This window comes from Microcaecilia unicolor, chromosome 8 (genome assembly GCF_901765095.1).
Source record: "Microcaecilia unicolor chromosome 8, aMicUni1.1, whole genome shotgun sequence".
NCBI lineage: Eukaryota > Metazoa > Chordata > Amphibia > Gymnophiona > Siphonopidae > Microcaecilia > Microcaecilia unicolor.
In genome coordinates, this window is record NC_044038.1 from 41,115,650 (window position 1) to 41,142,427 (window position 26,778).

The following is a 26,778-nucleotide window of genomic DNA, read 5'->3' on the forward strand; positions in this document are numbered from 1 at the left end:
ATGGGTTCTGCAGTCAGGTATTTTCAAAGTCCAGAATTGTTTTGTAACGGACCATGTTTAGCATTTTATTAGCTTTTCATAGGATGTTTAAAACATTTTGAGCGTTCACCCGTGTGTAAATGGATATTAAAAGTTTTGGGTAGGAGACACAATAGGAATTACTGTTTCTGTTGTTTAAGTAGGTTTTTCTATTAACCAGCAGGATATAGGCATGGGGGAATGCTCGATTATCATACCAAACCTGGATTGAGCAACTCCTAGAGCTTGGAACTGTCTGTAACATTCTGAGCATGCGTGATTCTTCCTGCACATAATGGTCTCCTCAATTTCATGTTTTCTGCTCTGCAGAATGAATATAGAAGCAAAGGTCTCTCATATTTTTGAAATGTTTCTCTCTCCATTTGTCTTCCAATGTTATACTTATTCAAAAAATTAATTTTTTCATTTTTCTTTCTTTTTGGTGTGGGTTCCAGCCATGCCCTAAGTATGATAGAAAAATCCAAAACGTCCAACACTTATTCCCAGAAAAAAGCACTAGGAGCCTCCAGAACAAGGATAGCAAGTAGATCTTTATTATAAGACCTGACACGGGCTGTGTTTCGACATCTATTCATGTGTCAGGGGTCTAGTGGAGTTGTGAAAAGGTTATACAACTTAAGGTCCAAAAAAATCACTGTGCAAAATCAGTACTTCTTAAAACTGCGTCAGACAAGCGCTGCTCAGCAACATCACAATAACGGACTACCAACAAGTCTACTTGCTATTTTTGTTCTGGAAGCTTCTAGTGCTTTTTTCTGTTTTGCATTTTGTGCCTTGGTTTCCCTCTTTTTTTTTTTTTTTTTTTTGTGCTAGGTTCAGACAGTAACTAGACTGAAGAACTATATAAGGGTGTTTCTGCAATATTTGTTTAATTACCTATCAAGGCCTTAAATGTATTTTCTTGGATGCAATAAACCAGAGAATTTCATGAGAAAATAGATATTTATTTCCTTATTTATTATTTTGATGATTTAGTGGGTGGGGATTAGTTCTTACATGTTGAGGTATATATTGGCCCCGAGGATATAAATGTCTTTATTGATGTAATGCTTATGTTTTTTGGATTCTCTCCATGATGGAGGCTGTATTTATGGTGGGGTTTTTCCCCTCCCCCCCCCTCCCCCCCAATGTGACTTTCTAATCTAATTTCTTGTGTTTACTTAATGGTTTTCCTTTGGCATTTTTTATTTGTAATATAAAAATTTTCAATAGCTTAAAAAAAAAGCTGGGTAGACTTTATGGGATTTAGTGTGTTTCAGATAGAAGACCAAGGTTCTCTTGCAGTCCAAAGTGTGCAGTGCACTTTTGCTTCTGGGGGCATAATGTTTTGGATACAGGGTTGGAAGGACTACTGACTGGTTAAGATGGAACTCTGACACTATCTTGGAAAGAAACTTTAGATAGGTGCGCAGAACCACTCTATTGTTGGAGGAAAAAAAACAAAACCTGTGTAAGGTAGATCAGTCACTAGGGCCTTGGATTTAACTGGGGCAGGTGCTTCAAATGACATATATCTAGTGGCTCAAATGGTCATTCATCAGCCCATGATATAGCAGGAGGCTTCAACAGCAGCAAACCCCACAAAAAGCAAACTAAAGGTTGTATAAGGATGGATTTTACTTTCTACGTGATAAGCTCCAACTGTTTGAAGATGAATCCTAACTGAGTTGGTCTTGAGACTAATATCTTGACATTTTTATGTGGGGCATGTAAAAGGATCTATGGCCCTGCCCTCACACTAGACAGAAAACTTCTTCTATTTAAACCTGTATTGTCTCAGTGGAATTCTTTCTAGCAGCAAGCAAGACCTGTGAAACACTGTTGGGCAAGTCCAGGGATGCCAGAGTTAACCTCTCAACGTCCAAGCTGTGAGGGCTAGGGTCTTGATGCTGAGATGCAACAATGTCCCCTGATCTTGCATGATCAACGCTGGAAAATACTTCAGCCTTATCAGACTTCTGATGCAGAGATTCAACAAAAGACTAAGAATAGTTCCAAGGTCTTAGGGTTTTGGAATGGTCTTCGCTATGAGAGCAATAGAAGGATGCATATATAGAAGCCCCCCCCCCCCCCCCAATGAAGAAGGTAGGCATCTAATACTAGTTTGTCATGCAGCCCTATCCCAGAACAAAACTAAGGAGCTTTCTTGTTGGGGAATGTAAAGAAAAAAAAAATCTACCAAGGGAGTGCCTCATGTTTCAAAGAACTTGTGGCAACTTTATCCACTGCTTGTCATGTCTAGCAAGGCTTCTATGAATTCCAATTGTTGCGTTAGGCTTAAATGAGACTTTGGATAATTTTATGATTAACTATAGTAATTCCACCACCTGCTCAACCAATCCTCCTGCCCCTTATCGAGTTGTGTGCTTTAGCACCATTCATCTAAATAGGGGAATAGATGCACCCTAGTCTGCTTAGATGCACTAGGTAAACTGTCAGATACTTTGTTAAAAGTCTTATAGTGCTGATATAAAGCCAAAAATGGCAGCATGCAGTGGTTGCAGGGAATATGCACTTCCTTGTTTATTGACATAAAATATGGTACTTGTGATCCGGATTGGCCACTACTGGAAGCAGGATACTGGGCTAGGTGGACTATTGGTCTGACCCAGTATGGCTATTCTTATGTTCTTATTGCAACATGATTTTACATCTGAATATATGCTGTGATTGTGAAGGTGGACAAACACCCAGAGGGAGTGAACAATTGCCTTGAGCAACAACAAGATGACTGATACGGAGCATTAGTTTAGCTATTTTACAAGGCTCCCTGAGTGAGTCAAGAAGAAAGATGGGCTCTCTGATGTTGGAAGCATCTGTTTTGAGGAAGCAAGAATTTTCCAGTGGAACAAAAAGGATACATTTGTTTAGGTTGGGTTAAAATATCCACAACTAACACAGTATGACTTCAAGGCAACAGATGACCTGCTGTTTGTAGAGATTGGGTATGTTGATCCTACTGGAATTTGAAGTCCCACATTTTGAAGCAAACAAAAGGCAATGGAGCAGTATCCATATAGCCTAGCATCTGCAGACAGGTTCTTATTATTGGGGATAAAATACATGAGCTTCAGAATTTTGTCTTGCCTCAGAAAGCTTTCACTTGATCCGAGTATAGAATAGCACCTATGAATGAGATCTTGTTTTGTAGGAGGAAGTGTTAATTTGTTTCCAAGTTTTTAAGGAAATGAACTGCATTTGAGAGCAGGAGATATCTCAGAAACTGTCAACAGCCAGTGAGAGATGGATAGACAAGTACTAAACTTTTGATAAAAAGGAGTAACCAAAGGGGAATATTTTGTATTGATAATGTTGTGGGGTTTCTTCTGCAAGCTGGGGTTTTATTTTTTTTTTTTGGGGGGGGGGGGGGGGGGGGGGCAGGGGTTAACTCAGTTTCAAATTAATTGGGATGTGTGTGTGTGTTTGAAGATCCAGTGACCAAAGCCAGGTCCCTTTAGTAAAGTAGGGAAGACTGGAGGAAAGTGAGTTTGTTTTGAATTTTTCTTTGCATAGGAACATGTTGAAGTTTCTGAGGTAGAAGGTAGGCCATTACCCTTCTGTCTTCTTGGGAATGGGGAAATACCTGGAATAAAACCCCTGATTCCTTTCCTAGGATGGAACAGTTTCTGATGCATTGACTGGTAGGAAGTCTACATTTTAACAAAACTAGTGGGTCTGCGTCAGATAGTTGAGATCAATTTTGGCTGAATTTACAAATCTGAGACAGTAGCCAGGTTTAATAATAATATAGATCCAGGAACTCAGTTATGATCTACCACTTTTGAAGAGCTTCACCCAATCCAAGTTGATTTTTACCCATTGGGCCTACTATGAAAAAGGTTCCTTTGCCACTTGCAAGTTTTATCCAACCTTATATTTCAGCTAGGTCTTTACGGTTTCAAGATGGATTGCTGCTGAAACTACCTTCGTTGACTTGTGAAAACTAGGAAAAGTGCCTGTTTTTATTTGGCACTGTTTTTATACAATGCTCTACCTTTGGAAGTTGGTGAGGAACAGCCATTGAGGCAATTTAAATGACTGTTAAAAGCTTATTTTATTTTGCTGTTGGCATATCTCTCCTGGAAGGATGATGGGGCTGAAGCCTGGTTTATCTGATTTTTGTCTGATTTAGTTTATTGATATTAGTGGTATATGTGTGTCTATTTTTCCTATTGGACTTTTGTAGTTCTTATTGTTTTATGTGATTTTAATATTGTATACCGCTGGGGTCTTTTTCTTGTAAAAAGTTAAGCGGTATAGCAGGTTCAATAACCTATAACTAACTGGTAGACAGGAAAAATATTTTGTAAGAGAGCTGACTGTTACTGAGAATAACGGTTTAAAAAAAAGAAGAAGAAGAGACGAGCTGCCTTGGTTGCAATGCCTGCAGCTTGTTAAGTTGTGCTGTGTGTGTCTGGCAAGTTCTAGGAAGAGATCAATGTAGGGCTTGCTGCAGTTGTTTGGAGGAGGAATAGACAACTCTGGTCCTTGGGTGCCACAGGTAGGTTGGATTTTCAGGATATCAACAATGAATATGCATGACATAAATGTGCATGTACTGCCACCTACATTGCCTATCTCTGGTCTGGAGGATATAAAACCTCTCTATAAACTCAATACTGAAGCTGGTTCTGCATTAGAAGGAGCACTGCCTAAAGATCCTTACACTGTACCATAGTATCTTGATCTGTTCTGTCTGTATTGTAGTAACATTTGCATTGATGATGAAGAGCAGAGATCGGTGCTACAGTCTTTCCAAGTCTCTATGTGGTGCAGATAACACAAAAGCACATGGCTCTACAGAGCTTAGATGTTGTGTCTTAATGGTCTTTGCATTTCTCCAGTTCTTTGGAAGGCATCTAACTTGCCTGTTTAACTTCATACAACTGCGTTTTAGGTCATGACTTTATTAACCAAGACTCATGCTGACTGAGAATCCACTGAATTTTTGAAGCTACTGTGAAGGGAGGTAGAAGCAAATTACCTGCAAAAGATTTACTGAAATGCACAGAATCAGCTAATCCCTGCAGAGATATTGTTTGCTGCTCTTAATTTTCAAGCAATTTTTCCTGCCTCAAAGATTGTGGAGCCAACTCTTACCTCTAACTTTTAACGCACAAGTCTTCAGTTACAGAAAAGCTTGCCTGTACAGCCACATAGTCTTTCAAATATCTGGAAATACATTTCTGACTGCAAAAGAGAAGATACCCAGCTTTTAGTTTCTTCTGACCCAGGCAGGATGGGTTGCCATCCACAAATTCATATTTCCAGTTGGCTAGCAGGCCGAAGAGTTAGATGTTCAAAGCAGTTTAACCTGCCAGAAACGGTTCCTGCCTGGTTGTTGTTTATTTATTTATTGCATTTGTATCCCACATTTTCCCACCTATTTGCAGGCTCAATGTGGGTTACAGAGTTTGGTTATGACATAATCATTCCATGATATCAGATTCAATTAGTAAGGTACAAAGATTAGGTAAGGGAAGAGTGAAGGAAGGTGTTAGGCAGGATAGAAGGTGGACTTTAATAACTGGGTGGATTGGTGAGGTATTTTTGTAAGGCTATGGGCTCACTTTGTAGGCCTTGTTGAAGAGATGTGTCTTCAGAGATTTGCGGAAGTTAGATATTTTGTCGATTGCTTTCAAGGGCTGTAGGTAATGCATTCCACAATTGCGTGCTCATGTATGAGAAGGTGGTGGCGTGTATCAGCTTGTATTTTAGTCCTTTACAGCTGGGGAAGTGCAAATTGAGAAATTTGCGGGATGATCTTATAGCGTTTCTGGGAGGCAAATCCACAAGGTTTAGCATGTAGGTTGGGGCGTCTGCGTGAATGATTTTGTGTACAATTGTGCAGATTTTGAACGCAACACGTTCCTTGAGTGGGAGCCAGTGAAGTTTCTCTCTTAGGGGTTTTGCACTTTCATATTTAGTTTTTCCAAATATGAGCCTGGCAGCGTTATTCTGGGCTGTTTGGGGCTAACAGGTAATTTTCAGCTGCACATAACCGGTTTGTTTAGTGGAAGTCTTGCGAGGCCACCTCTAGAAGTCTCAGCAGCCATTTTAAAGAAGTGGTGGCAGTGAGTGGATCAGTGGCAACGGGCAGGAAAGAGTGGAGACCTTTCCTGCCCCCAAGAGGCCACTAGACCACCAGGGTGCATTGAGGTACATTCAGGGAGGGCACCCTGACTCAGTGCTGGAGGAGAGGTGGGTGGGAGGGAGTGGGTTGGAAAAGGGTGAGTGGATTGTGGGTGCAGGGAGGGGAGCTGGAAAAAAGATTAGTAAGAGGGCATATATGGAGGGGGGAAGGGAAAAGGGGGAAATAGAGCATACGGTGTGACTGCACCTCGAATATTGTGTGCAATTCTGGTCACCACATCTCAAAAGAGATATAGTGGAATTAGAAAAGATACAGAGAAGGGCAGCGAAAATGATAACAGGGATGGGACGATTTCCCTATGAGGAAAGGCTGAAGCATCTAGGGCTCTTCAGCTTGGAGAAAAGACAGTTGAGAGGAGATATGATAGAGGTCTATAAAATAATGTGTGAAGTGGAACAGGTAGATGTGAATCACTTGTTTACTCACTCCAAAACTACTAGGACTATGGGGCATGCAATGAAGCTACAAAGTAGTAAATTTAAAATCAGAGAAAATATTTCTTCATTCAGCGTGTAATTAAACTCTGCAGTTCGTTGCCAGAGAAAGTAGTAAAAGCAGTTAGGGTTTAAATAAGGTTTGGACAGCTTCCTAAAAGAAAAGTCCATAAGCCATTATTAAAATGGTCTTGGGGAAAATCCACTGCTTATTTCTGGGATAAGCAGCATAAAATGTATTGTACTGTTTTGGGATCCTTCCAGGTATTTGTAACCTGGATCGGCCACTGTTGGAAACAGGCTTGATGGATCTTCATTCTGTCCCAGAATGGCAATATGTATGTACGTATGTAAGGGGATGGAGAGGGGAGGGGGGAACACACTGCTCATGGATGGGCGTGAAAGGAAGGGAGGACAATGCTGCTCATGGTTGTTTGCTTCTTTGAAAATGTACATCTTTTTTAATTTTAAATTTAGAGCATGCAAGAAAATGCGTTTGTTATTTTTACCAGTATTTTCACAGCTTATAGAATTTGGCTTTCTTGGGATGGGGAGGGACTGTGCAGCAGGGTGCAATGTGGTGGGGAGTGGCTGCGTAGACCAGGGGTAGAGATGGAGGGGATTACTTGCGATGGGAACGGGTTAGATTTCTGCTCCTGTGCAACTCTCTAGTCTCTTCATTCTAGTGTCATTTCAGCATATTATCTTATTAATGTGACACACTGAAGTATATTTTCAATGCACTTAGACTTGCAAAGTTCCATAGGTTACTATGGGGCCCTTTTACAGAGCAGCGGTAAACCCAGTGTGGGCTTACCTATCGCTTTATCGGGACTACTACCAGCCCAACGCGGCCACCAGCAGTAGTCCTGCCCCGAGTGTGTGCCATTTCCGGGGGCAAGAGAAAACCTTCAGAAATGGCTTGTGCAGCGATAACCTGGCAGTAGTTGGGCATCACTGCGTGCTGCCTGGTTACCTCTTGGTTAGCATGGGAGCCCTTATCACCACCTCAATGGGTGGCGGTAAGGGCTCCCTGCTGCATGACCATTCAGTAAGAGTTTTCTCACCGCATGGCCATGTGTGCTGGGGGCTTTTTTTTATCTGCTCCAGTAAAAAGGGCCCTGGTGCATGGGAAAAACAGCCCCCTGCCGCTAGTACAGGGCCTTTTTCCCGCAGCTTGGTAAAAGGACCCCTGTGTAACTTTGTAAGTCTGTGCTTTGAAAATGAGCCCCAAAATCAGATTAACAGTGTTCATTTATGAGTGTCTGTTAGATGTCATTCTTATTGGTGGAAGACATGGAAGCCATGAAATATAAACCATTTTATTAAAACATAAGAATAGTACGGACCCAACATGGCCATGTTTTAATTGTTGCCTTCAACAGGGTCTTAATATTTCATACAGTCCAGTCTTAAACCTACAGGATAAGTATATTTTAAAAAATGAGAGAAATGCAATTTATATAGAAAACTAAAGAATACAATTGATTTAACTATAATTTTTCAAAACATACTATGCACCTGTCAGGGGGACTGATCCCAGATGGCGTCACGATAGGACGTGAGAAACGTATCTGGAGAATTTGTTTATTCTTAAAACTATTTTCCTTAACAAACATACCTAACGGAAGGGGAAAGTTAGAGGTGGTCTCTCCCAACCCTCAACGGACCTTACCCGACGGCAACCTCCGATAACGGATTTCACGGTCCCAGCGACATCATGGGGCGTTCCGCTGCTCGGCGCAGAGAGGAGCCCGGGCCTGGAGAGTGAGGTGTCACTCAGCCCCAGAAGTCCTTGTTTGGCGCGTGAGGTTGGAGGCAGTGTCGCCGGAGGTCCCGCCCAGCAGCCAGAGTGCAGAGCTGTGCAGTGTGGAGGGGAGAACTCCTTCGGCAGTTTGGAAGTGCCTTGCCTCGAGAGAAATCTGGAAGAACTAAGCCTAACCTCTACTCCCAAGAGCTGCGCTGGAAGTTTTTCTTCTTCTGAGCAAACTCCTGCTGTGCGGCAAATGGTTGAAACACAGCCAGTTCCAGAGCTCCAACTGCTGCCCTTGGAGAAACCACCGGACATTAGATTCCCCCTGGGGGGCAATGGAATCTTTACACAAGGTATGCCTGAGTTTTGTTAAGACTTCTAATGCAAACACAATAAAAATGGATGGCTTACAATCAGAATTAGCCCCCCAGGTGGCAAGTTTGAAGCAAGTGGAACATTCTGTGATTTAATTAAAGGAACAAGAAAATAAAATACTTCCGAATGCTGATCTGGTACATAGAAAGATTGAAAATTTAGAGAATGGGGCAAGGAATTTAAATTTGAGAATTTTGAATTTTCCCTTTCTCAAGTTCACCCCTTTGAGAGATTTGTTTAATATGTTTCTTAAGGAAGTCTTCAAGTACTCAGTCGATAATTTTCCCCCAATTCAAAAAATCTATATGCTGCCCAATTGTGGTTTAATATCAAAGGAACCAGCCTTAGAGACTTTGGATGTTTCTGCTCTAATGGAACAGTCACAAGAAGATATTACATACAGATCTACTTTGCTGGTGTCCTTTGTTTTCCTTACAGACAGAGGCTTTATTGAGGCAGTATTTAAGACAAATTTCCTCTGTTAAGTTTATGGGAGAGAATGTCCAGATTTTTCCAGATGTTTCCAGAATCACGCAAGAAAGGAGGAAGAAGTTTCTTCTTCTACGACAAGAGACAATACATTTGAGGGCTAAATTCCAGCTTAGATTCCCGTGTAAATGTGTTATATTTTTTGACAACAAGACATACCATTTTTTTGACCCAATACAGCTTAGATCTTTTTTAAATTGTAAGGGCTCCTAAACCCCCTTAGGTATCTAAAGCTGGACTTTGATTTATGAAAGATGTAACATTCTTGATGCCTTATTTCCTTTATAAATATGTTTCCTTGTGAGATATCCTTATCCTCTATATAGGTCCTCACACTTGAGGACTACGTAATAAGGAAAATGTTTCTTTTTTATGGGTTTTCCATAATAAATTGTATATTTTTTTGAAATTTCTTATATTTCTTGACAAAGTTCGCTTTGGGTATGTAAATTGTAAAAGCTATAAATAAAGAATAATAAAAAAAACATACTATTCAATTTATAAATCAATACATTTCAGGCCATGAAATATAAACCATTTTATTAAAACATGAGAATAGTAGAGACCCAGCATGGCCATGTTTTAATTGTTACTTGCTGATGTGTACACAGAAGAAACAAATCTCTGCATGAATATACAGTATGTAGCAGAACAGTGAAGATGACTCAGGAATAAGTGAACGATACTTCAGGTGGTGAAACAGTTTATTGTAGGACAAACGAGACTCAACACAACTGTGTTTTGGCCGACAAGGCCTACATCAGGAATCTCTTGGATTTTATAAAACCATCCACTTGAAATGTTTTTTTGAAGTTGGTGGAGTAAAAGAACAAACAAAGTGCTAAATTCACCAAAATAATCAAAGCTCGCTGAAAAAACAACTAGTCAGGCGCTCTGTGCGTCAAGGTAAAAGCAAATTATGAAAACTGCTAAACTTCAAATACTCATAATGGAGGGTCACAAACCACTTTTTTCAAATATCAAAACCACAAAAAAGAAAAATAGTGGACCAAAAGAAATGTGTTTCATTCAGATTTACTGAGATACACTCATTAACCCCCCTATTTACAAAGCCACATGGCAATGCCAACACAGCTCATTCAAAACGAATGGGCTTTGTTGGCATTAACGCAGCAGCAGCCGCTAGTGCAGCTTTGTAAACGGGTGGTAAACCTCTAATAATCATCAATGAGAAGATATCGGTATTATTAATCTTGGGTTATTAGGTCTCTTATGGGCCATCCCATTTCGGGCCTCAATCCTAAATCCCACTTCTTCAATCATTTATTCTTCTCATATTAACAAACAAGATCTTCAATGTCCTTCAAAATATACTTCTACAAAAATACTATAAGTGGTCAAAAACAGCACTTTGCTTAAGTTGTAGAAACAGTCGTCTAATGTTAAGATACCTGGACTGGTGTTCCTACAACTTAAGCTAAGTGCTGTATTTGATCGCTTATAGTATTTTTTTTAGAAGTATGAAGATAAGATTGTTAGTATGAGAGGAATAAATAATTGAAGAAGAGGAACTTAGGGTTGAGGCCTGAAATGGGATGGCCCTTAAGAGACAATGGTGCTCATTTTCAAAGGACGTAGACTTACAAAGCTCCGTAGGTTACTATATAACTTTGTAAGTCTAAGTGCTTTAAAAATACGCCTTCTAGTAACCCAAGATTAAGTCCGTAATTAATAATACTGATATGTTTCTCATTGATGCTTATTAGAGGTTTATCGCCCTGTTTACAAAGCAGAAATCTAAAAACGGATAGGTTTGACTATATATATATATATATATATATATATATTTCTTTTTTTTTTTTACTAGTTTCTCTCTCTCTCTCTCTCTCTCTCTCTCTCTCTCTCTCTCTCTCTCTCTCTCTCTCTCTCTCTCTCTCTCTCTCTCTATATATATATATATATATATATATATATATTTTTTTTTTTTTTTTGACTATAGATATATTTTGATTATTTATAGATACATAGAGTTTAATATATTAAGTTCTATAAAAAAAAACATCTAAATGAAATTATATGTATATACACACACACACACACTACTATGTATCAGTGGTCACCACAAACCGTATTAAAAATATAAAGACATTTAAATATAAAATCTGATTAACAAACCATAAAGATATAAATTTAAAATTATTTTTGTTAGGGGGGAAAAATTGGGGGAAGAAGGGGGGTCCCTTTCATCTTGGTGACTTGCTGAAAAGTATATAATATAAAAATCAGTCCATTTCATTCCATTTCCTCTAAAATCAACAAAAAGAACCAAAAGACAAAATATTTTATAATCTAATTTTCATAATGTGTATATATATAAGTACCAAAACAATTTAAGTTATAATTTAAAATGGATATATCAAGAGTAGGTTGGGAGGCAAGATGGCGTCCGTGTAAGAGGTGGGAGAAGCTGCTTCTGACTTACCTTTCCACATTGTTGAAATATTGTGTTTCCTACACTGTTTGATGCCTAAAAGAAGGTGGGGATGCTGGATCGCTTCTTTGCACCAGGTGGTTTACCGGGAATATCTTCATTGCCGGAGAGTCTGGGGAGAGCGTTGCCACACACCCGGCTAGAAGCAGAGACACCTTTCAGTCCCAAAGTGAGAAATCCCCCTCCTATGCCGGCGGAAACTCAGAGGACGGTCCAGGAGACACCGGAAATCTCAAAATCGACGGGGTCTCCAGGCACGGGTGCCGGCTCAAGAGTAGAGACGTTGACTATCCCTGCGCTGGAAATGGCGGGTGAAAGAGGAGAGAAGCTTCCTGGGGAAAATCTTGTGGCATTGGAGAGACAGCTACAGGAGGATTCCTCCCCTGAATTAGGCTTACCAAGTAAGTCTTGTTTTCCTAAGAAACCTGACACAATAACCTTGGACACTATTTGGGAAGCTCTGGTGGGCTTGGAAGCCTCTTTCTCACAAAAGTTTGTCATTAAATCAACAGTTTAACCCTTTGTCTGAAAAATACCAACATTGGACAAAAAAGTAGCAAGTATGGGTAAAGATATTGAAAATAATTCCAAGACAATACAAAATTGCCAACAAATTCAAGTTAACATGATTAAAGAAAATCTTTACCTGCAAAATAGTATTGAAAGTTTGGAAAATTATCAACGTTCAAATACCCTTAGGCTTATAAATTTTCCAAAGCAACTATCAATCTCACTTCTTACCTTTTAAAAAATATCTAACGGAGGTTTTGAAAATCTCTGAACAGTCACACCCTCCTATATCAAAAATTTACATATAATGCCATTTGTAAAGAAAGATTTAGAACATGGAGAAAGAGAAGATGTGCCTGTAGAGACTTTAGATATGAACTTAACACAAATGCTTGAAGATGATAAGGTGGGATTGACAACAGCAACACTTAAAGTAACCTTCATACTACAACCTGATTGAGACTGGATACTGAAACAATATTTTCTTCATAGAGAACAAAATTTCCTGGATTGTAAAATAAGAATGTACCCAGATGTCTCTAAAACTACACAAAAGAAAAGACAAGAGTTTCTTAAATTGCGTCTGAAAACTTTGCAATTAGGCGCATTATTTTGGCTGAACTTTCCCTGTAAATGTGTCTTAAAGTTAAATTCTATCAAATATGTATTTTTTGACTCTAAACAGTTAAACTCTTTTCTGGAAACTAAGCTAGCTGAATCACTTATGCCACTACCTAGGAACATAACTTCAACTCCGTAATAAGTATTAATATCACAGGGCCCTCTTCTCAGCCACCTTTTCCCTTAATGAAGGTTTATATTTTCCTTAGTATTGTGTATTGCCTCATAATTGTGGACTAAAGATGAGCAAATAGATAATGTTTTTGCAAATAAGGTTGTAATAACTAATTTTTCTAAGAATTAACAATGACAATCATCTTTTTGGTTTCAAGAGTTGTACTTGACGTAAAATGTAAATGTAATAAAATAATTAAAATTTAAAAAATGGATATATCAAACTAGGAACCATTTTTAGTTTTAGAACAGGAAGAGTACAGATTACTTCTACTTGGCTGGTATACTACTTTGTGGGCAAATATAATTGAAAAGAGAAGGCCATTAATGTTTTACTAATTTGTCAGTGTATCTAAAATTTACAGTTTTCATATATAACCAGGTTTTCACTTATAAAATGTCTTTCCCTTAAAACTTTCACTTCCTTTAAGTTAGCATATTTTACATGTATTTAGCTGGCTTGCTTTGAAGTTAAATATTCTACTCTGTATGATGTGGATATGTAAGTTGTCACTGTATATTAGTAGAGTACATTATCCAAATGTATAATGATTGAGGGAAGCTACAGTCACTAATGCCAGTTACTAGTCCTTACAGAAAAAAAGTACAGAATTGGTTATTTTTCTGTAGGTGAAGTTTTACAAGCTGTCATGGATCATGATATTCCACAACAATTGGTTGAACGACTACAGGAGGAAAAAAGAATAGAAGCTCAAAAGAGAAAGGAGCGCCAGGAAGCACATCTCTACATGCAAGTTCAGGTCAGCTTTTAAGAAATCCTGCTGAACAAAAACTGTGTAAAACAGTTGGAAAAACGTTTAGTACTATATTGTCACTGTATGCAGAGGTGAAGATGCAGTTGTGTCCAAAAGCATAGGCTAAATGACTTAAGAAAAATCTGTGGCTGGCTGCCTTTTTTTTTTTTTTGTTCTTTATTGGTACTTCAAACAAACATAACTGATATATAAGACATAGCCAAGGGTACAGACATATAAAATGTTGTCTTGTAATCTTATAAACTCTTTAAACTGCTCAGATTAAAAAAGAAAACAAGTGACAATTTATTTTTATCCTCTTTACCATCCTACCCCCACCTCCCCCAGTTCCCAAATTCTCCATGGGGCACAGTACTTTGCTTCAAAGGGAGTTACAGAAAGATAATGTTAACCAAACACCAACAAATCTCCATATTATTGCTTACACCAAGGAATGTGAACACATTTAGAGATATATTCTTTAAGACCATGGAGATCATACATTATAGTCTGTTTATAGCTCCTTACAGATAGCTTGTTATGGAAGAGCCTTTATCTTCCAAGTTATAGGCTATTGTCAGTTTTGCTGCTAAAATTAGTGTCATAGCCACAGTATATTGTTGTTGATTACTGCAGCAGGGGGGGGGGTAATCCTAAGAGGCATTTCTTACTTCATACTATTCTAGAAGTGTTGAATGGCCCTGCATTCCCACTAAAGGTGCTTGAAGCAGTCCATTTCCCACATAGGTGCCAACGCTTCCTCCTCCTTTATCCCGCCCTTGTCACCGGTGGCTGGGGCCCAGTCCGTTCTATGTATTAGTTTAAATTGGAGCTGCTTATATTTTTATAGGCGAGCACTTATGAAATTACTTATAAATAAGATCCCATTGCTTCTCTTCTAATTCTGTACCTAATCTCCACGCCCAGTCCAGTTTACAACCCTGCACTCTACTAGGAGAAATATCCTTATTCCTCAGCAATCCTCCAGACTGTTCAAGACGCTTGGGTTATGCACTTCTACCAGCAGAGGGAGACTGAGAACACTAAAACTTCTTATACAAGTAGCCTGTGCAGACCTTCTACTAACCAGTATTTTCTCAGTCTCAGCAGAGGGTAGATGTGTGCAGCCTGTGTAGTGTACTCAGTCTGGTAGGCCCATTTGGGGTTTCTAGGTTGGCTTGTAAATGTTAGAGAACCGACACTTGGATCTCCATTACAGGGTGTAAGTCCTAAGGGGCTTCTTACTCCCTATGGGGTGTCACACCCAGATGGCTGGGTCCCTCCCCCTGTGCTCTTCCTCTGGAGGACTGCTTGACCTCCGCTACAGACCTCGTTCTGCACCCTTGAGGCGTTTAGGCATCAGCAACGAGGTTTAAAATAAATAAACGTTTTTAAAAGGCGGCGATTTTGGCCGTTCTTGTGGCAGTCCAGAGATAAAACGTCTTCTAGGGCGTTCTTGCCTTAGGCGGTTTTGCCTATTAGTCTGTCAGAGCACAAAGGAACTGTTTGTTTTTATTGTATTCGCGGCCATTATGTCTAAGCCGGTGAGGTGTTGGTTTTGCGCGAAGCATGGCGTTGAAGTGAAAGGTGGCCAATGTAATTTTGTGGGGAGCCTATGTTGTCAGCACTCTTGCCCCCCGTGCTTTCTCCTGAATCGGCGGAGGTGTTGGGCGGTGATTTGACCGCACATTCCAGGCCGGTTTTGGCAGGAAATATGGCCATTTTGGCTGCGCGTCCTGGGTCGGCCCCGACGGAGCCATTTTTGGCGGGAAGCACGGCCCTTTTGGCCGCACATTCCGTACCGGCGCTGGGGGACCCTTGTGTGGCGGGAAGCGCGCCTAGTTTAGCGGCGGATCACGCGATGGACCTGCCGCCTCGGGAGAGAGGGGGTCCGTCGCGGAGACTGCGGGAAGTGTTGTTGGGACTTCAGCAGCGTCGGGGGGGGGGGGGGTCTGGCTTCCCACCTGAGTTTGTTTGGTCTCTGTATAATGCCTGGAGCGCTGGCCCCTCTCAGGCTGTTTGTTCCCCGGAGGCTGCTAGCTCAGTGGGAGTTAAGCACCCACGGGTGGATATTTCGGAGCCTACGGAGATAATTTCTCTGCCTGGGTCGGACGTTTGGAGTGACCCAGGAGAGGAGGATCTCTTAGATGTGTCTGAGGATCAGGATGGGCTAAGGCCTGGGGAAGATACTTCAGTGGTTCGCATTTTTCATAAGGAGGAGTTGTTAGAGCTCATTGATCAGGTGATCTCTACTTTGAAGTTTGCTTCGGCGGCCACTCCTTCTGCGGAGGGACCCCAGGTAGATCCCTTGGTTAAGGGGATTTGGAGAGCCTCCTGTTCCTTTCCCATGAATTCAGACATTAGGGACATGGTTTTCAGGAATGGTCTGTGCTGGAGGCTGCTTGTAAGGTGTCTAGGGCCATGGCGCGGTTGTATCCCTTGTCTCCGGAAGATTTGGCCCTGCTGAAACCACCTAATGTGGATGAGGTGGTTACGGCGGTTACTGAGGCTAGGGCCATTCCAGTGGATGACGGTATAGCCTTACGGGATCCTCAGGATAGGAAGCTAGAGTCCTTTCTGAAGCGCAGCTTTGATTTGTCGGCTTTGGCCTTGCAAGCCTTTGTGTGTGGGGGCTTGGTAGCCAGAGCTTGTTTCCGTTGGGCGGAGAAGCTCTTGGATGAGCCTGCGTTAGATAGGACTGGTTTGGTTCAGGACCTGGCCAAATTGGAGATGGGTTCTTCGTTTTTAGCAGACACCCTTTATGATTTGCTAAGGGCTTCGGCTAAGAATATGGCTCTGGCGGTGAGAGCTCGCAGGGCTCTTTGGCTTAGGGGCTGGGTGGCAGATGCAGCCTCTAAAGCAAAGTTGTGTTCTCTACCTTTCAAAGGTTCTATGTTGTTTGGAGAGGGATAAACTGATAAGTGGTCTTGGGGATACCAAGGTATCACGGTTGCCGGAGTTATGGCCTAAGGCGGCTAGTTGAGGTGGTTTGGCTAGAGGTCGGTTTAAGGACGCGAGGCGGTACAGACCGGGCAGATTTGTCTCCTTCTAAAAGCTGGTTTTTCCAGCGGACGCAGTCCTTTCGAGGGGGTCGTCGAGGAGGTCGGGACTTCTCCTGAGGTGCCGGAAATGGTAATAAGTCCTCCTTATGAAGGTGTGCGGGTCCAGCCTCTGGTGAAGGTCGGGGCATGACTTCGTCTGTTTTATCAGGGGTGGACCCAAATTACTTCAGATCAGTGGGTGCTGGAGCCCGTTTGCGACGGTTATGCGTTCGAGTTCGAGCATCCGCTACCGGATCTGTTTCTTTCCTCTCCTTGTCACTCTCAAGTCAAGTTAAATGCTATTCAAGAGACTCTAGGTTGCTTAATTCAGTTGGGAGCTGTGGTACCCGTTCCTCGGCACAAGCTGGGAATGGGTTGTTGTTCCATTTACTTTGTGGTGCCGAAGAAAGAGGACCAGTTTCGACCCATTTTTAGATCTCAAGAGGGTCAATGGGGCGCTCAAGGTGCCATCCTTCCGCATGGAGACTCGGTCATAGTGGCTGTTCATCAGGGAGAATTTCTCACATCACTGGATCTCACGGAAGCGTATCTGCACGTGCCGATTCGAGAGGCCCATCAACGTTTCCTTCGTTTTGCTGTTTTAGGGGAGGCACTTTCATTTCTGTGCTCTGCCTTTTGGTCTGGCAACGGCTCCACGCACCTTCTCCAAGATAATGGTGGTGGTAGCAGCAGCGGCTTTGTGGAGGCAGGGAATTCTGGTGCATCCGTATGTGGACGACTGGTTGATCTGGGTGAAGTCTCGGGCTCACAGTGTGGTGGCGACAGCTCAGGTGGTCGCGTTTTTGGAATCGCTCGGATGGGTAGTGAATGTAGCTAAAAGTCAGTTGATCCCATCGCAGAGTCTGGAGTACTTGGGGAGTGCGGTTCGACATGGCAGTGGGTCGTGTTTTTCTGTCGGATTCTCGGTTCGCCTCTCTTCAGCAGCAGGTCCTGCTGTTAATGTCCGTTCAGAGTCCGACAGTTCGAATGTACCTTCGGGTTCTAGGCCTCATGGCAGCAACAATACAGGTAGTACCATGGACCAGGGCGCATATACGTCAACTTCAGGCGGCTCTGTTGTCCCGGTGGTCTCCTCAAGTACACAGTTTGGAGTTGCGGTTGCTATTGAGGGGGGGGGGGGGGGGGGGCTCCTCTGCCAGTCTCCAGTGGTGGCTGTGTTCGGCCCATCTGAAAAAGGGCATGCCGTTGGAACCTCCTCAGTGGGTGATTCTGGTAACGGATGCCAGTCTGCTGGGCTGGGGAGCTCAGTGTCTCTGTCTGTCCGCGCAGGGGCGGTGGTCGACTGATGAAGCTCAGTGGTCTGTCAACCGGTTGGAGACGAGGGCGATTCAGCTAGCTCTGTTGGTGTTTCGCTCAAGTGTGGTCGGAAAGGCAGTAAGAGTCATGTCCAACAACGCGACAGCGGTAGCGTATGTCAACCGGCAGGGCGGTACAAAGAGTCCACGGTTGGCAATCGAGACGGCTCTGCTCATGAGTTGGGCGGAAAGGCATCTAGTGTAGATTTCGGCGGTGCACGTGGCCGGGGTGGACAACGTGAACGCGGATTTTCTAAGCAGACACATGTTTGACCCTGGAGAATGGTCTCTGCACCGGTCGGTGTTCGACCAGATAGTTCTAAAGTGTTGAAAGCCAGTAGTGGATCTCATGGCGTCGGCACAGAATGCTCAGGTTCCTCGGTATTTCAGTCGGCGTCGGGATCCGCGAGCGGAAGGGATCGATGCGTTGGTCCTTCCGTGACCTCAGCGGGTATTGCTGTACGTGGCCCTTGATAGGTCGAGTCCTGCAGAGGGTAGAATGTCATGCAGGTCCGGTGTTGGTGGCTCCGAATTGGCCGCGTCAGCCGTGGTTCGGGGATCTGATGCGCTTGTTAGAAGGCGAGCCTCTGTGGCTGGGGGGCTCAGTGCTGTTGGGGCTCAGGGTCCAATTGTCATGCCGGATCCGGATCGGTTCTCTCTTACAGTGTGGCCCTTGAGAGGGAATGGTTGAGAAGAAAAGGGTTTTCCCCTCAGGTGATTCAGACGATGCTGCAGTCGCGCAAACATTCGACGTCTTTGGCCTATGTGCGTGTGTACCTTCGACAGCTTCTGTGTCGTGCATTTTAGATTTCTTGCAGGATGGTTTTGAGAAAGGCCTTTCATTGTCATCTTTGCAGGTGCAGCTGGCTGTTTTGGCGTGCAGGGCAGGTCGGTTGCGTCTTCCCCGGATGTGGTCCGTTTTTTGAGGGGGGTGAAGTTTCTTCGTCCTCCTTAGCGGCCGGTAGTTCCTCAGTGGGATCTTAATATCGTTCTTGACTCTTTGGCAGGTTCTCCTTTTGAGCCCTTGGAGTCTAGTTCGATAAAAGACCTTACTATGAAGGTGGTCTTTTTGGTAGCTATATCGTCGGCTCGCCGGATTTCGGAACTTCAGGCTCTTTCATGTAGGCCTCCGTTTCTGTGGTTTTCTAAGGAAAAGGTTTTGCTGCATCCAGGTGATTTCATTGCCAGTCTTGGGGGACCGGACGGGGGATGCTTCTCAGCGTCGTTTGGCGAAATTGGATGTGCGCAGAGTGTTGAAGGTTTACTTGCGTAGGTCGGAGGAATTCAGGTCTTCGGGCAGGTTATTTGTCCTTCATGGGGGGCCCAAGAAGGGAGCAGCTGCTTCTAGAGCATCTATAGCTCGGTGGTTGAAGGATGCCATCTCTTCGGCTTACATATTGCATGGCCATACAGTGCCGGTGGGGCTCAAGGCACATTCCACTAGGGAGATGGCTGCTTCTTAGGCAGAGAGTAGTTTTGTTCCACCGGTGGACATTTGTAGAGCGGCGGTGTGGTCCTCCCTGCATTCTTTTCTCCAACATTACAGAGTGGATGTACAGGCAAGAGAGGATGCCAGTTTTGGAGCTGCAGTCCTGTCCTCTGGGCTTTGCAGGTCCCACCCTTAGATGTGTTTACTGCTTTGGTACGTCTCAAGCGTCTTGAACGATCTGGAGGATTGCTGAGGAAGGTGAAATTAGGCCTTACCTGCTAATTTTCTTTCCACTAGAACCTCCAGACCGTTCAAGAGCCCACCCAGTGTATCGGACAGTTTAGTATGATGATTTCTTTAGACTTCAGTTGCTGATATTTCTAGTAGCTCCTGTGATTTGGGTCCTGGAGTTTTACTAAGGGCAGTTTGTGGTACCGTTTGTGCCCATCTGCAGTTGAAATCCCCCGTCTTAAGGGGAGGAGATCAGAGTGTGGATTCAGTGGTTTTGTTTAGGTGGAGGTGTTTTGTTCCTCTGCTTTGTTACTGTTTTACTGGTTAGTAGAAGGTCTGCACAGGCTACTTGTATAAGAAGTTTTAGTGTTCTCAGTCTCCCTCTGCTGGTAGGAGTGCATAACCCAAAATATATGTATGCAATCAAATACTTTTATTTATTATTCTCCAAGTATATGTACAATCAATTGCTTATGGGAGTACAGTACCACAGCTACACATAGGTGTTCGCTGGGTCTGAGTCTCTGTTTTACTTTAGGGTCTTTTTTGCACTCACCCCAAATTACCAGCTAAAGCCAATTTGTAGATATAAAAGACTCAAGACTACTTATGAGAAAGCAATAGGATTACTTGCCAATTGGAGTGGAGGAGTGGCCTAGTGGTTAGGGTGGTGGACTTTGGTCCTGGGGAACTGAGGAACGGAGTTCGATTCCCGGCACAGGCAGCTCCTTGTGACTCTGGGCAAGTCACTTAACCCTCCATTGCCTACCGCATTGAGCCTGCCATGAGTGGGAAAAGCGCGGGGTACAAATGTAACAAAAAAAAAAAAAAAATTGGTTTCTCATGAGAGAGCAGCCCTGCTTGCACAAAGGTACTGGCTGTGACTGTCTCTCTCCATTGAAGTAGGAAGTATACTCATTTTTATATGTTCATTCAGGATACAGATAATATGACAGTAAGCACACCTTATTGGATCTATTTTAATGTCATAGTTAACACTGATTGGCTATGGTAATGAGTTGGTTAGTATTTACTGGAAAAGCTAGTAATAGACTAGCTGTTCCTGGAAGACTAAATCATCTTCCTGAGGAGTTACCTTGTTCTGTTTTTCACTAAAACATCTGTGGCCACCATGTTGCTAAACAATGTTACTCTGTTTTTCCACTTACGCCCGTTCCTCATTTTGCTGCATGAGAATGTCACAACAGATCATGAGTTCTGCAGTCACACTGAAGTTCAGGTTAGAGTCATGGGCCTGTAAGGTTTTCTCTCATTTTAGATCCCGAACCAAAGTTAGGCCTTGATCAAAGTTCATAGCTGTAATGATAATAGACATCTAGTATAGAATAAGTAACCACAAACTAAAAATAGAAATATGTAGACAAAACTCAAACCCCCAAGAAGTCAGATTCTACATACAGTGTAACACCATAGAAACAGTGATACATGTCCCCTAGTACTGTGCAAAGTATAAAGTAGCAGATGTTAATTTGGAAAAAAAAAGTAAAATACAAATCACCACTTTACAAATTAACAAATAGAAATAAAATGGAAAATAAGATACCATTTTATTGGACTAATACATTTTTCAATTAGCTTTCAGAGTCCAAAACCACCTTCCTCAGGTCTGTACAGTATACTGCTGTTATGGTATCCTTTTCTTACCTTTGGATGGGGGTTTTGGTCTCTGAAAGTTAGTAAAAAAAATGTATTAAAATTAGTAAAAAGATCCGTATTTTCATTTTCTGTTTATTACTACCGCTACAATACTATTTTTATCTAAAAGCAAAATATATATATATTTTTATGTATCTTTGGTTTCTGCTTTCCGCATCTCTTCTCTCTCTACCTTCCATCCAGCATCTGCCTGCTATTTCTGCCCCTTCTTTCCCTTTCATCCAGCCTGTGCCCCCTCCTCTCTTTTTTATATGATGCATTCCAGCATCTCCCCCTCTCGCCATCTTTATCTCTCTGTTCCCAGTCCCCCATCCCTATCATTTTTATCATCTAGTTTCCAGTATCTCCTATTTGACTTTTTTCCCTGTCCACTCGTTTCCTCTGGCTACCTACATCTTCTGTCCATAACCTCCCCTCTGTGTCCCTGTGCCCATTCCCCCCCTCCCCCCATATTCAGCATCTGCCCTCTGTGTCCCCATCTCTCCCCCCTATGTTCCCATGATGCTCCCCTTTCTCCTGCACTCCCACCCCAGTGCCGGCATCTCTCCCCTGCCCCATAGTACTGCATCTCGTTCTCCTCCTCCCCAGATCTAACTTTTTCCCAGTCTCCCCTCCCTCATGCGTCCCATCTTGCTCTCTCCCCTCCCCCATGGTGGGTCCAGCTTCCGCCCCCTCTCTTCCCCAACTTTTCATCCTTGCTCTCGCTTCCTCCTTCCCATTTGGTCTGGCATTGCTCTCACTCCTCCCTCCACACCCTTTTTCCTTCGCCTGTAGTCTGGCATCGCTCTTCCTTCCTCTCTCTACCCCCCTTTCCCCTTCCCCTATGGTCTGGCATCACTCTCCCTTCCTCTCGCCACCCCCCTTTCCCCTTCCCTTGTGGTCTGACATCTCTCTCTCTTCCTCGCTTCACCCCCTTCCCCTGTGGTCTGGCATCCCGTCGCTCTCCCTCTTCTCTATTTCCCTGGCATCGCTTTTGCTCCTCTCTCAAATCCCCTTCTCCTTTCCCTGGGGTCTGGCATTGCTCTCCCTCCTCTCTCCACCCCATTTCCCTGTGGTCTGGCATCACTTTCCCTCCACTCTCAACCCCCATTTCCCCCTTCCCCTTGGGTCTGGCATCACTCTCCCTCCTCTCTCCATCTCCCTTCCTTTGGTCTGTCATTGCATCATCCTCTCTCCACCCCCCCCCCCCCCCTTTCCCTGTGATCTGTCATCGCTTTCCCTCCTCTCTCCACCATTGCCCCGCTCTGCAGGTTTCCAAGCTTTTGTGCCTGCCAGCAGCATCAGCAATGTAAGCACTGCCTTCGGCCTGCCCTGGAAGCCTTCCTGCATAGGTGGGATACTGTACAGAGAAGGCTTCCGGGGATGGCCGAAGGCAGCTATTAGCTGACGCTGCCAGAGGCCTGGAAGTTTAAAGGCCTGCAGCAGGCGAGGAGGGATGAAGAAAGGGAGAGTGATACCACACCAGTTGGGGGGACGAGGATACCCATGGCAGTGCCACACCAGTCCGGGGGGGGGGGGGGGGGGGGGGGGGGGAATGTACATGGCAGCACAGTACCAGTCTGGGGGGTGGCGGGGGAAATAGCCATGGCAGCACCCCCTTATGATCTGGAGCGGGCTGCTCCCACCCTCGATACGCCACTGATCAGGTGTGTCCTGAAAGGAAAGGAGTACTCTCACATCATCACAAATAGTTTTGTATTTATCCCATGTTAATTAACCACGCTAATAAGCTATCTAATAGTGTTCATTTGTATATTTTCAGATAGTGACAGAGGACCAGTTCTGTGGCCATCAAGGAAATGATATGTACGATGAAGAAAAAGTAAAATATACTGTGTTCAAAGTATTAAAAAATTCCACACTAGCAGAATTTGTTCAGAATCTTTCACAAACCATGGTAAGTATTTAATTTCTTAAGTCATAATTGCATTTCTGTACTGTGGACACAAAGCAAAATTTATGAAGGTTTTTGTTGAGTTTGAATAATTTGTACTATGGATTAGGTGTACGAAAGCCATAGTTTGAAATTCTAAGCCAAATTATAAAACCAGTAAAAGAATCTTCTATTCATTATTTAAAATTTCTTTTATAGGGATTTCCACAGGATCAAATACGGCTGTGGCCAATGCAAGCCAGAAGTAATGGAACTAAAAGGCCAGCAATGTTGGATTATGAAGCAGATTGCAATAAAACTGTAAATATACATTGATTGTGAAAGGAGCATACACGTTATCTGCAGCTGTGTAAATTATCATTGCTGAAGCTGAAATATATACCTTTCAAATATTTGCTTCTACCCTTGTTTACCAAGTTTACAGAAATTTATATGGCGCAGCTTTTTTTTTTTCTTCCTTATATTTCTACCTCAGAAAACAAGTACGTACTGTTAAAACTCAACCAGTTTTCTAAGGCAACTACCTATGTTTTGAACATCTACTTATGCATTGTGATGCTTTTTAATAGCTTTCACCATGTATCAAGGCAAATTAAACACCTTCTTTTCAATTTGTAGATGATTGAGCTTAGTGACAACGAAAATCCGTGGACAATATTTCTGGAAACAGTTGATCCAGAAATGGCTGCCAGTGGAGCAACATTACCAAAATTTGATAAAGACCGTAAGTTTGATTTACAGTTTAAAACATGAACTTATTAGGCTCATCCCTGAAATGTGATTGAGCAGCCCCTCAAACTTTCTTGGGTTGTCTAAACTGTTTCATTCTAGATTTGTTTTTAATACTTCACAGACTCAATTTTTAAGAGAGCAAAAATAACCTGTTTTATAAATATGCCTGGAGTATATGTACATAAACTTGTACGCATCCGTTTTGTATGTGCACAAAAGTTGGTCCAAGCAGAGTGGAGGCATTCCTGTGCCAAGATTGGAGATCGGTTAGCTTTTATATACATGCTTCATAAATAAAACCACACATATCCATGTAAAATAAACTGTAAAAGATGTAATACTATGTATACCTTTTCAAGGCTAGCAGGATAAGTTCTTACAGTTGAATGGCATTATCTAGGCAGAACTGAACTCTTATGGGGAAAAGCTTCTCCTAGCCTAGCAAATTTCTAGAAACATTTGAGTCTGCTGCATGTGTCCCTTGTGCTGTTGCATCATACATGGCCTCAATCTATCTTTTTTCACAAAACTATATGAATGTGCCACCACCCGCAGTGGCAACCTCTCTAAAAAAAAAAAATTAACTTGTGCATTTGCACACCTGGGCCTTTTCCACAGATAAGCTGGATGCATGCAACCACACTTGTGATGATGTCACCCTGACAGAACTGTGGCTAGATTGTTTTTATTATTATTGTTATTGCATTTATCAGTAATATATGAGCAAAAATACTTGAATGCAAAGCATAAAATTACAAAAAGAAAGAAGCATTAAATGTACTTTAAACCACCTAAATATGTGCTACTTAGTCCAGAAAATGGGGAGGATCAAGATTTAAAAAACACCCTTGAAACAACAGAGATTAAATAAAAAGGAAAATCATACAACAGTAAAGATGGGATACAAAGTCAAAACAAACATCATATCGTCCAAATAGCAGTTATTAACCTCCAAAAGGAGAAAATACATCTACATAACAATTAAACGCTTCCCAATTATTTAGCTTCTACCAAAAACCTCAAGTAGTCTGGATTTACATTGTAACATAGTAGATGACGGCAGAAAAAGACCTGCACGGTCCATCCAGTCTGCCCAACAAGATAAACTCATATGTGCTACTTTTTATGTATACCTTACCTTGATTTGTATCCGCCATTTTCAGGGCACAGACTGTAGAAGCTGCCCAGCACTAGCCCCGCCTCCCACCACCGGCTCTGCCACCCAATCTCGGCTAAGCTTCTGAGGATCCATTCCTTCTGAACAGGATTCCTTTATGCTTATCCCACGCATGTTTGAATTCCGTTACCGTTTTCATCTCCACCACCTCCTGCGGGGAGGGCATTCCAAGTATCCACCACTCTCTCCGTGAAAAAATACTTTCTGACATTTTTCTTGTCTGCCCCCCTTCAATCTCATTTCATGTCCTCTAGTTCTACCGCTTTACCATCTACGGAAAAGGTTCGTTTACGGATTAATACCTTTCAAATATTAAAAAAAATAAAAAAAGAACATATCTAATGGTTGCTAACACAATGTATTTGTAGACTCCAACTAATCTGACCTCCTATAAGCAAAGTATACCCAAGTCTATATAAATGTAAACAGTGTCCACCACTGATACAATATAAAATAAACTGTATTATATATTACTAAAACAGGGAGAGTCAGAAGGCTGAATATATGAGAAGATTCATTTTATTATAACTTACCAATTATGGGTATACAGGCATATGATAACTCCAGTTTAGGCCATAGATCAAATCAGATATAATCAAGACAGTTCTCAAAGCTTTTCTCATAGAGAGTGGTAAACTGGACACAAAGTGCAGTTCCACAGTATTACTTCTCTAAAGTTCATAGATTACAGCTGGCAATTATATACCCTAAAAATCACATGCGCTTTACATCATTCATATTTCTGTTAATTATTTCACTTAGTTATCAAAAATCAGCATTATAAAAATACTTTCTCAGCATTTGTGATTTTCTACAATTCAGCAATTAGTTACTGGAAATTACTTCTAACATTTTACTGTAATTTCACCTATTACGGTCATTCATATTTTGCAACATAATTGTCTGCAACTACAGGTTCTGCTTATTCTTACCACCGCTTACAAGAACAGCTGCTACAGGACCAATTCCAGTAAATGTCAGTAAATATACCATTGCAAGCATTTTTTAGTTTGTCCTTTCAACCTTTCCAGATTCTCCAAACATCTATCAGTAAGCATTTTATCTTTTATAGTAGCTGATTGGGCCTTCTGAAAGTCAGCAGCCTGATTCTCAACTTTATCCAGTCTCCAGTTATATTTTCCATAACTATTAAGTATCCTGATCTGCCAAGACTGTTAAGGTAGCAATAGAATTATGCATCACCAAAATAGCATCCCAAAGCTACCCCAACATAAGTCTGTGGTTTCTCCAAAGGAGATATGACTACCTTAGGTCTTTTGAGCGTCCATTACCTGGACAAACTAAGATGAACCTGAAATGTGGATAGATTGCTCTCCAGAGTTGAGAAAAAATCTTATAGAAACTTGTGTGGATTCCAGCACTAGTGCAACGTCTCCCGCACCTTGGTCTTTAACATCCTCAAAGCAGGATAGATGTTTGCTTCAGTTCTCCTCTCACAACTGAAAAAAAATCAGAAGACAGACTGGATTTGGTAAAACTATGTCAGACAGGACAGAAGGTCTGT

At 42.3% G+C, this 26,778-nt stretch overlaps 1 protein-coding gene across 2 annotated transcripts in view; it reads left to right on the forward strand.

The window, feature by feature from the left end:
• USP7 (ubiquitin specific peptidase 7) overlaps nucleotides 1-26,778 on the forward strand; it is a 377,898-nt gene that overhangs the window by 225,189 nt on the left and 125,931 nt on the right. For both annotated transcript variants that reach the window (XM_030213526.1, XM_030213525.1), the window contains exons 15-18: nucleotides 13,632-13,762; nucleotides 23,213-23,347; nucleotides 23,543-23,644; nucleotides 23,963-24,068. In XM_030213526.1, the coding sequence (XP_030069386.1) occupies nucleotides 13,632-13,762; nucleotides 23,213-23,347; nucleotides 23,543-23,644; nucleotides 23,963-24,068 (474 nt within the window). The remainder of the gene's footprint in view (nucleotides 1-13,631; nucleotides 13,763-23,212; nucleotides 23,348-23,542; nucleotides 23,645-23,962; nucleotides 24,069-26,778) is intronic.